This window comes from Pimephales promelas, chromosome 12 (assembly GCF_988280905.1).
Source record: "Pimephales promelas chromosome 12, fPimPro1.hap1.1, whole genome shotgun sequence".
Taxonomy (NCBI): domain Eukaryota; kingdom Metazoa; phylum Chordata; class Actinopteri; order Cypriniformes; family Leuciscidae; genus Pimephales; species Pimephales promelas.
The window spans coordinates 23,842,711-23,854,052 of NC_142780.1; the positions used below are offsets into that span (position 1 = coordinate 23,842,711).

Below are 11,342 nucleotides of genomic sequence, written 5' to 3' on the forward strand. Positions count from 1 at the left end.
TGGAATGTAATACAAATGCGTCAGTTGTTTTCTTGGTAAGGCAACAGTTTACAGATGATATGAGGTAAATAGAGTCTGTGTTATACAGGATGATCAGATACTTCTTTTAATTTTATTTTTAACTTCACTCAAATAGTATGCTTGGCCAGCTACAGAGAAACTCCTAGCCAGGCAAAAGACAAGCCACCAATTGTGAGTGGGACATCACTACACGCATCTTTCCACACACCTTATTTAGCCAACTGTGCTGAGAATTCTGGTCAGAGAAAGGTTTGTAATTGTGCTTTGCCAAACCAAGCTCAAGTGGAAATATAAACGGAACCGCTCCGAATATCATTCTTAGAACTGTTCGGATCGATGGTGGAAAAGTGTCTTAAAGTTCACTTAAAAATGAAAATGCTGTAATCATTTACTCACCCTCAAGTTGTTTCAAACCTGTTTGATTTTCTTTCTTCTGCTGAAAACAAAGGAAGATATTTTGAAGAATGTCAGGATTCGGGAACCAGACAGTTGATGTACCCCATTGACTTCAATTGTAGGAAAAAAAATATTATGGAAGTCAATGGTGCCCATCAACTGTCTGGTTACCGACATTCTTCAAAATATCTTCCTTTGTGTTCAGCAGAAGAAACAAATTCAAACAGGTTTGAAACAACTTGAGGGTGAGTTGGCCTAAATGATTACAAAATTTTCATTTTTAAGTGAACTATTCCTTTAAGTGTCGTTGAACACAGTTTCTCCCTGTAATACATTTTTTTTAAGAATCTTACATGAATAAAAATAATGTCAAAAATAATATTCATATAATACAAAATAAAATATCATCAATAAAATTCTATTATCAAATAAATAATATAAATCTCTAATTTTATCTACATTTAACAATGCAGTTGATTATATAAACTCATTGATTGTATTTGGCCGTTCAAAATATTCGGTAATCTAGAAAAGCTGTAAAAGTCCAAAAAAGTATCCACTGCTAGTTATTTGAGCATGGTTCTATGATTTGTTCACTGAGTGTCTCCTGTGAAGGTGTAACGAGGAGTGTGCAGTGGGTACGTACGGCGAGGACTGTAAGGGTGTGTGTGACTGTGCTAATGGAGCCCGCTGCTATAACATCCACGGTGGGTGTCTGTGTGAGCCGGGGTTTAAGGGTCCGCGCTGTGATCACAGGATGTGTCCTGACGGGGCCTACGGCATGCACTGCGAACACAGCTGCCTCTGCAACTCACAAAACACTCTCAGGTGTGCTTTGTGCTTCCATGTCTCTTACTGACAATTGCCAGTGTGAATACAACTACTACTAAAAAACTACATCTATCTTTGTTCTCAGAGCCAGTTTTCATTTTACTTTTAGTATAATTTTTAGTAATTGTTTTATGTGCTTTTATATTTTATTCATTTTTAAATAGTTTTATTTTTAGTTCAGTTAGACTTGTTTCAGCTGGCCACCAAATGCTTCTTATTTTCTTTGAGTTTTAATCTAATAATTTTAATTAACAAATTAACAAATTGAATACTTGACAATAACAAAACTGCAGAGAAGAAAGACTCACTATTTGACCAATCAGTTCTATCAATCAGCTGATCATTATATGAATCAAATGCTGTTTTGATAACAAAAAAATGACTAGCTTCATATGTTTTGTGTCGTGGATGTTACAGCTGTCACCCTCTGAAGGGGGAGTGTACCTGTCAGCCTGGTTGGGCGGGGCTGTACTGTAATGAAACCTGTGCAAATGGTTACTATGGTAACGGTTGCCTGGAGCCCTGCCTCTGTGTGAATGGAGGGGTGTGTGACACGGTGAACGGCCAGTGCCACTGTGCGCCCGGATATACGGTGAGTGGGACAGACATGGTCAAAAAAAAAAAAAACTTCTGCAATAACTCACAATACAGGTAACTAATGCCATATCAGGCATTTAATATTCCTTTCCTATGTGTGTGTGTGTGGGTAGGGATTGCACTGCGAGAGGCTCTGTGAGGATGGTTTCTATGGGAAAGGCTGCTTGTCTTCTTGTACCTGTGTAAACTCTATAGCCTGCTCTCCCATTGATGGAACATGCTTCTGTAAGGAAGGTGAGTTTTGGTACACTACACATTAAAAGAAAGAATTGGCAAAACACTTGGTCAATGAATTTAGAGCATTAGAGAGTGAGTAAATGAGTCTATAATTAATGAACAGACAAAATGAAGGGAATAATGCTGAGAAATACTGCATTACAAATGCCCTCTTGATCTTTATCATGTTATTTATGCATATATATTTATATATATGCACTTCAGAAATTAATACTTTTACTCTGCAAAAAACAAACAAACATTAAACTGATAAAAAGTGACATTTATAAATGTCACAAAAGATTTCTATTTCAAATAAATTCTTTGAACTTTTGCTGTTTGAACTAAATGCTTTTGAACTTTTTACTTTATCCAATAATAATTGGATTGGATTGATTTTGATTTAAAAGAGACCATGTGCAATTAATAACATAAATGTAAACATTTGATGCATTACACCAGAGTTAGCCTTAGGCTAATTTACAGTAATTTACAGCTAATTTAATAATAATAATAATAATAATCTCAGTTTCCACAAAAATATTCAGCTTAGATAAAAATAAGAAATGTTCCAAATCAGTGTATTAGAATGATTTCTGACGGATCTTCGTAACTCTGAAGCTTGGAGTAATGGAAAATTGAAAATTCAGCTTTGCCATCAATTACATTTAAAAATATAGTACAATAAAAATCATATTAAATATATTTGTTTCCTTAGCCTCTCCTCTTAAGTAATATTGACTGTCTGATGGGAGAAGTAAGAACAATGTTACACTAACTGTGTGTGTTAAGGGTGGAGAGGACATGACTGTTCCATCGCATGTTCAGAGGGCACATGGGGTCCCGGCTGCAACTTCACCTGCCAGTGTGCAAATGGAGCATCTTGCCACCCTGCCGATGGTTCTTGCAAGTGCACTGCAGGCTGGAGAGGAGCTACCTGTGACGAGGCCTGTCCGGTAACTCCAATTTCTGCTTTAATGCACATGTGTTTAATTTACAACAACCAGTTCAGGAGATGCAGGCAGTTTAGCTTAAGTCACACTTTTTCCTCCCATGAACTGGATTTGACTTCTGTGTTGTTGTCGGTTCAGCATATCTGTCTCCTAAATCAGCTGCAGTCATTTTTACACCATCAGCATAAGTTATTAACCGGATGGCAAATGCATAACACTCTCATGAATGATATATGTTGCATGACCACCATTTAAATTACTAAAAAGTAGTAATTTTGTTAGAGCTGAGTAATCCTACTGGGCAGAGTCAGAGTAACTTGATCGTTCTGAATCAGTATTTCCATTCTGGTTTGAACAGAGCGGGATGTTCGGCCCAGGCTGTCGTCACCAATGTGACTGTCTGCATGATGAAGGATGTGAGAGTGTTACTGGCCAGTGTCTGTGTTTACCTGGTTGGACAGGTAGGACTTCACATTCACGTTTATAATTACGGCCTAATAAATAGGACACAGCAGTGATCAAAAGTTTAAATCAATAGCAGCTTTTAGTTGATCGAATAACAAGTCAAGCAGAAAATAAAAATCACATTGCTCTGGAAAAGGCCAAGTGCATTGCATTATTGGATGGAGTATTGTGTGCAGTTTGCGCTATTCAATATCTAAAAATGAACATCGTGGCCATGAATGAACAATTTGTTTCCATGACTTACTAATACATCAGCACTTTTTAATTCGTTCCCTTGTTTTAAGCAAATCATGCGCACACAGTGTAGTAATTTGTTCACTTTTTTTAAATTTAGCTAAAACGAGGGAAGAGTTTAATGTGGCTACGATTTACTAAAACGTAAGAATGAATACTTAATTTGTGGCCACAATACAGTATATATATTTTTGTCTGCATGTCGTGTAGGGCTTTGTATTTATCAGTGTATCAAATATATCTTAGATCCCAAACATAAGTAATAAGTTAATTTTTTGTTGTAGAAAATGGTTGAAGTGTGTTATCAGTTTTGTGTATTTTCAGTTCTAAGAAAATTAGGATCAAGTGTGAAACTGATTAAACTTTTTCCCAAGCTTTTAAAATAGAGCATTACACCTTAAACGGCACAAAAGAGATTGTTATTTTTCTGCAGGTCTGCGCTGTACACAGCAGTGTCCAGAGGGAACGTGGGGCCTTCAGTGCAACCTGACCTGCTCCTGCCTCAACAGCGCCACCTGTCAGGCACATACCGGAATCTGCCTGTGCAAACCCGGATTCTGGGGAGCTCAGTGTCAACACAGTAAGCTAAGCACACAGTTATCCTTGAGTCTCTGTGAGTTCAGGTCACATTCGAGCTGGTTTAGAGAGTGCTCCCTTCTTTTCTCTGCAGTGTGTAGTGCTGGTCTATTCGGAGAGAGGTGCAGTCGTCAATGCCCGAAATGTGTACATGCCTTGTCCTGCCATCACATTACAGGCGATTGTTTGTGTCTGCCTGGATATATCGGACAACTGTGTGATCAAGGTTAGATATACGGATACGCACTCAAATTCTTCATACAATTACAGTTCATAGTGACCTTATGTCAAGCTCCATAAACTGCCAAAAAACTACAACCATAAAAGTTGCCAATGTAAGTCATTATTCACCAAAAATAAACAAAATAATGTTAATAAAATAACTGCATAAAAATTTGAAATGACACGAGGGTGACATTTCTTTTTATGTCTTAATTCTAGCCTGCCCCACTGGTCAGTATGGAAGCCATTGTAGCAATGTGTGCAGATGCACCAACAATGCAACATGTCACCACCAGGATGGTTTGTGCCACTGTCCCACTGGATGGACTGGACCGGACTGCTCTTTATGTGAGTTTCTGGACAACAGACCTTCTCTATGATAAATTTGATTTCACCGGATTTGCAACATGGCATCACGACTTTGCGTAAACATACACGCCACTATGTCCGTTAAATGTCCGAGTGTTTCCGCGTCTATGTACACGCCGTTAAATGTCTGAGCGAAACGAAGCAAAATATAGATCTACATCTGGGAGCTATATTTTTTTTTTCCTAGGATGGTAGGGGAAGACTCATAAATGCTATTAACCCCAGTGACGGGTAGGTTTAGGGACGGGGTAGGTCATATATTATATATACAGTAGGCTAATGTAACGTTAAGTCAACGGCGTTGATAAACACGCTGAAAAACGATTATGCGTGTTGATAGCACAGCAAAAATGGAAATACAAATTGGCGTGTCATACGTACGCCATTTTATGAGATCAGTCTGGGATTTTTGATGTCCAGATCTGATGCAAAAATTATATTTTCTAAAAGTTTCTTAAAATTAAGGAAACCTTTTCTCTGTTTTCTCTTTGAATTAGGTTGATTGTTCTTACCCCATTGGCAGTATTTTTTCTTGGTTTAAGCATAAACCTTACTTATGTTTAAAACTGTTGTCAGAAAATACAACTTCTTGCACTTCAAGTAAATATATCTTGATTTAAGACTGTTCAGATATTTTTAGCTGGAAACAAAACAAAAAAATACTGAGCAAGTAAATGACTTTGCGCAGCATATTAATGATTACGTTGAAGTTGAATATTAGAGTCAATTCTCCTCAAAAGACTATTCGCCAGATTTCCTGGATGTGCTTTCGGAAGAAATAACTCATTTTGCGATTCTCAGCTTAAAATACATTTTTATTCCTGGACCAGGTTCTGTATGTCTCTCAAACTCTACAAGTTCTTCAAACATTTGCCAAATGTTTGTCTTTGCAGTGTGTCAGACTGGGAAGTTCGGCAGTAACTGTGCTCAGACCTGCTCGTGTCCCCCAAACCATTCCTGCGATCCTCACACTGGAGACTGTATATGTGTACCTGGACCAGGCGAGGACTGCAAACCAGGTATTAAAAGCAGCCTACAAACCATTTGAGTTAGGAACTCACATTTATTTGTGTTGGTTATGTTGACAGTGTCAATGGGAACGGTTGTTTGTTTTTCAGAAAAGGAGCTGAGTATGATGGTGCCTGTTTCTCCAGTGGAAAGGGACTCGTGGGGTGCGATCGCAGGCATTGTGGTGCTGGTGATTCTGGTTGTGCTCCTGTTGGCTGTTCTGCTATTATATCGGCGCAGACAGCAGGACAAACAGAGCAACACACCAGTTGTGTCTTTCTCCTCAACCCGCACAGTCAGTTCAGAGTATGCTGTACCAGGTGAGCCACAGGAGTTTCTGATACTTTCTAGAGCCTGACCTATAAAGGATTTTGAAGGCCGATACTGATACAAATATTTGTTGGTTTTAAAATCCAATATTCCGATATATCGGCCAATATATATTTTTTTTTTCTTCAGAAAAGCGCAACAAAACATTAACAGATTTCCCTAACATTAGTTATTTGTAGTTATTTATTTGAAATGTTCCTATTTTTGTTTTGGGAGTTCCTAAAAACAGTTCAACGTGCATGCAAGGATAAAAAACACTTTATTTGTCTTATAATATGCATTTATTTTTACCCGATTTGCTCAACGACTCCCAAATGATTTGTTCGACGATTCATTTTCCCAAACACCTCCTTTGAGTGACGCGAATCTGCGGCGATTGGTCAAATGACCCAGTTAGTTGTTATTGGTAAACCTAGGCAGAGATTGTCGGCAACGGAACGCCCATAACCAGGATTATAGCTTGTCAAGTGTTGAAAATTGTATATAGTGTTTGAACAAACGCGTCAGAAAAGTGCACTTTCCACACGGTCCCTTACTCGCGTCTCCGTCAAAAGCGAGCTTTCCCGGCGAAACTCACATTGCGGCGGCTTTTGAAGGACAGTGCTTATTATATAGAGCGAAGTCATATTTGGCTAAGTCGTTTAGGAGGTAATTGCCATTTTTCAAAGAATGTCTGGTGAATAACAAAAACAAAACTAACTTTACCCCGCTTAGAAGCTGCGTGGAGTGTACACAACACAATATAACTATATTGTGCATGCTACAGAAAACATAACAGCAAACATTATTAATATTACTTACAGATTGTGATTCGGAGGAAGACGAACCTGCTCCATATACACTGGATTGCAAATATTACTCGTTGCAAATATGAACTCTGACCACTGATTCTTCACATGCTCGTCCCTGGACAATGGAAACAAGTGGCTGAACTGTCTTTGCAATGTAGAACACAGCGTCTTCTCGACATGATGCGATTCAGCTGAAGTATTTGAATGTGTTCTAGACGTCACTTCAAGTTTACACTTCAAGTTTACACTTCCGTATGCGCGCGCAGTTGTTGGGAGTGGCCAATGACCTCTCTACGTCACGATGTAACAGATAATGACTCGTTTCAAAAACAATTCATTTCATTGACTCAGAGTCGACTCTCACTTTTGAAAGACAATAACTATATACGGTGCACTTTCAGATATAAATCTTTGTAGGATGTTTTCATTCCCTTAGAGCTATTATTCCACACTATATGAACAGTCATTTTCAAAAATCCATGATAGGTGCTCTTTAAACATGGTATTTTATGTGAGATTTGCATTTTTCTTGTAGATGTTCCGCACAGCTACCATCACTATTACTCAAACCCGAGTTACCACACACTGTCTCAAAACAGACCTCCACTGCCACACCTGCCCAACAACCAAGACAGAGCCATCAAGGTATTACTACGGCTATGTTCTGAATACACTATCTATACTATGAATATTGCTGGCTCTGTGACAAATGGCCTGTTTGTACAGCAAGTCTGCTAAAAAATACATAAGCTTAACACTAAAATGTTCAGTATACAATGCTGTATCAGAGAATGCAGTCCACTTGATTTGCAATGAGATGAATGAACCAGAACGGGTTTACATTTTTAAACAGAATTCATGGAAGTCTATTTTCCACAAGAAAGAATCATGCTTGGGTAGATGCTAATGATAGGATACAGTCATCATCATGAGATAAAAAGTCGAAATTATGAGATAAAAAGTCAAAGTTATGACAGTCATAATGAGATTAAAAGTAATAATTATGCCATAATTATGTCAGCAGTAGTGCGCTGTTGTGCAGTATGTATTTTAAAACAAATTTTTAGCAATCATTGTCTGTTTTTGAAACAAAGCAAAACAATTTGTTTTCTTATATGAAGTACAGTATTTGCAAGCTAGATTTTGCACATACAACAAGAATGACCTTCATTTGTGTTTCATGCTTTGACAGAACACCAACAACCAGCTGTTCTGCAGTCTGAAGAACATGGAGAGGGAGAGGAGAGGTCTGTTTGTGGCTGAGACTAATGCTACTCTTCCTCCAGGCTGGAAACACCAGGAGCCACCCAAAGATACAGGTAATGGATACTGGAAAACAATTTCCCCGTATTCCTGCACTATTGTGTTTTGTGTTGTGCATGCTGTCTGAGTAAATTGGATGTGGTCTTATTGTGTTTTCAGGGGCTTTTGGGATTGATCGAAGTTACAGCTATAGTGCTACACTTGGGAAGCACTACAACAAAGGTAAAAGTCCCCCAGATATTCTTCTTCTATAATCTATATATCTTGTTTAATTGTGTCTAACACCCTGTTGTGGTTGCAGAGTTGAAAGACTCCTGTGTGGCAGTGAGTAGCAGCTCTCTGAACAGTGAGAACCCATATGCCACCATCAAAGATCTGCCCGGCCTGCCACCATGTCCTCCAGAGAGCAGCTACATGGAGATGAAGTCTGCAGTGTCTCGTGAAAGATCCTACACTGAAATCAGTCCACCAGTCATGGCTCCCTCCACTCTGTCATGCAGAGGTATTTATTTTTATTAAAAGAAACTGGATATTACTGTCTGTTCTGGAGGACTTGAGAGGACTCGATATTGCAATATATGCTGTATAGTATAGATGGGAAATTTATTTTTCAAATTGAAGATGTATTTTGCTTAAACTTTGCCAAAATGTACTTTAAGGGGCATGGAAATACATTCCCAGTCTTACAAAATATTTTTGGGCTATAATATAAATTGGACTGTCTAAATTGAAAATTAATAGCAGATGGTCAAAATATGTGAGGAAATACAGGTAACTAAAATGTCTCAAATTATATGCAAATTTATTTTAAAATATATATTAACAATATTGCTTCGAAAGTTTTGCATATTTTGCCATATGGGCACGCGAGAATGTGGCTTTTTTTCTTGATGTGTCATGTATCACATCTGGTGTGAAATGTGTTTGTTCACTGTATTACAGAACATTGTTCCCTTGGCAACGTTGTGGAACAAGAACCTCAGAATCATTATGATCTGCCCATCAACAGCCACATTCCCGGGCATTATGATCTGCCACCAGTGCGAAGACCACCCTCCCCATCGCCACGGAGACTGCCCCGTTGATCGCCTTGAAAATAACTTGAAGACTTTGTTTCTCTGAAATCACTGCCAAAGACAGCTGTCTGCGTTACAAGCTGGATAATGAATTACAAAAACTGCCCACCACAGATGAATGGATATATGGATGGATGTGACCAAAACTGTGCAAACAGTGCTCTCTACTGGTCCTGGACAACACTAACAGCTGAATGTCCATGGAGAAAAATATCTTCTTTAAAGGCACTTAGCCCATTCAAGCCTGTAGAAAACAATGTTGCCAAAGACTGTATCACTCTTTTTCCATCTGACAATATTTCCCAGTGGCTAAACTACTGGCATACAAAATAGACAACCTTAGAAAGAGATTTTGACAACTTGCTGGATGCCATTTAGTGACTCGTAGGAATTACTATATAAAGATTTGTGAACGTCTTATGTGAAAAAAAAGCAAAAGAACTAACACATATGCTCATTTAAAAGATGTTCACATTAAGACTTTCTAGAAAATATCTGGACATTAAAAGGTTAAATGCTCAATATCAATATCTGTTTTTAAATGCTATTCATGTGTCTTATCTAGTCTGGAAATCAGGGTGTAAATGACAATATAATTTTGAACAGCTACAGAACAAGCTTCACATAAGTTTATAATATACAGTGTTGGGAACATTTTTTATGAATGTCAGTTGAATTCAACCACAAGAACTGTAAATAGTGTAAATAAAATCAAACTTTCCATGCACAACTTGTCATGTAATTCATTAGGCATATCTGTGACCAAAAACAAAAAATTCTCTCATTTACTCACCCTAATGCTGTCCCTGATCCTTCTGTGGAACACCAAATAATCCATCTCTGTGTGGAAGTGCAGGTCCTTCATAGTTGACGCTTCAAAAACCATGCAAAAGGGATGCGATGAAAATCCATACGACCCCAGTTGATGAATAAGTTATATATTTTCAGAAGCTAAGCAATAGGCGTGTGAGGGAAATAACACTAATATTTCAAACACTAAACCATCACTTCCGACCAACTGTTAAAGCCTGCTCAGCACCACACTCAGCACGCCATGAAACGTGATAGTTGTGAAACTCCTGAGAGAAGTGACTGTTCTCGCGTGATCGCCCCACGGTGACGGGCCGGTTGCATAACCCGTCATCAATCCGGAAGTCGGCCATTTTGGAGGCACAGAACATAAACAATGCCATTGAACTGAACGGACTCGCAAATTTGACTGATTATTTCTGCTGAAAAATTGTCTAGTTTTGGTCTATGGTCTATACTAATCGGTCGCATAATAGGCCCCTGTGTCTTGTAAGCCTTAGGTTTATGTAACCGACTGCCTGCAGCAAATTCTTAAGATTTAATTGGTCATGTCAATCACAGTACTTATTGCCTACACCAAAGACTGACCCCTAAACCCATGTTTCTGAAACGGAAGGCTGCAAATCTCGGCTGCCACCGTGCCACGTCATGTCGCTGAAGGCCATCTCAATTTGAAGGATCCTTGGAGGCTTCCAAATGGCCTAGGATCACCCACAATCCTTTGCACACATTCCAATTCACGAAAATAAACTGATGGGAAATGAGTTGGTACTAAGCTTATGAAATGTAAGAAAAAATAATGTTTTCTGACAAAGCATTTTGTCTTTCGTTTTGCATTAAATTTTACAGTGTACATTTATCACTAAACTGCCAATAATGCAAACCACTGGGAGACCACAGAAGACTATCATTCAGTGTATTGCATTAATAGAAAAACATGTTAATATAAAGATATTTTATTATACAAAAGTATTTTTTCAAAATTAAGTTTTAATAGTATTTCCGTGCCGTGGGGGCAGGAACATGTGCACTTACTAGACTAGCGTTTAATTGTCTTTGGAGAATAGTATCCTATCAACACTTGCCAGAATTTAATTCAAGACATGTAGATATTGGTCTAAACATGTAAGCTTTTATTAACCAATATATTCAATCAGACTTATTAAAATTCAATCCATGTTTAA

The 11,342-nt window shown here is 38.2% G+C and overlaps 1 protein-coding gene and 1 long non-coding RNA gene across 3 annotated transcripts in view; one reads left to right on the forward strand and one right to left on the reverse strand.

Annotated features, from left to right (window-relative positions):
* Nucleotides 1-10,078, forward strand: part of pear1 (platelet endothelial aggregation receptor 1) — a 39,318-nt gene extending 29,240 nt beyond the window's left edge. For both annotated transcript variants that reach the window (XM_039680115.2, XM_039680116.2), the window contains exons 10-24: nt 1,033-1,245; nt 1,666-1,840; nt 1,959-2,079; nt 2,854-3,017; nt 3,373-3,475; nt 4,147-4,293; nt 4,384-4,515; nt 4,731-4,859; nt 5,774-5,899; nt 5,999-6,208; nt 7,545-7,654; nt 8,202-8,328; nt 8,432-8,494; nt 8,574-8,774; nt 9,215-10,078. In XM_039680115.2, the coding sequence (XP_039536049.2) occupies nt 1,033-1,245; nt 1,666-1,840; nt 1,959-2,079; nt 2,854-3,017; nt 3,373-3,475; nt 4,147-4,293; nt 4,384-4,515; nt 4,731-4,859; nt 5,774-5,899; nt 5,999-6,208; nt 7,545-7,654; nt 8,202-8,328; nt 8,432-8,494; nt 8,574-8,774; nt 9,215-9,357 (2,164 nt within the window). In that variant the 3' untranslated portion in view covers nt 9,358-10,078. The remainder of the gene's footprint in view (nt 1-1,032; nt 1,246-1,665; nt 1,841-1,958; nt 2,080-2,853; nt 3,018-3,372; nt 3,476-4,146; nt 4,294-4,383; nt 4,516-4,730; nt 4,860-5,773; nt 5,900-5,998; nt 6,209-7,544; nt 7,655-8,201; nt 8,329-8,431; nt 8,495-8,573; nt 8,775-9,214) is intronic.
* Nucleotides 1-11,331, reverse strand: part of LOC120484775 (uncharacterized) — a 37,197-nt gene extending 25,866 nt beyond the window's left edge. The window contains exon 1 of the long non-coding RNA XR_005623784.2: nt 10,142-11,331. This is a non-coding gene — a long non-coding RNA (uncharacterized LOC120484775). The remainder of the gene's footprint in view (nt 1-10,141) is intronic.
* Nucleotides 11,332-11,342: the final 11 nt, after the last annotated feature.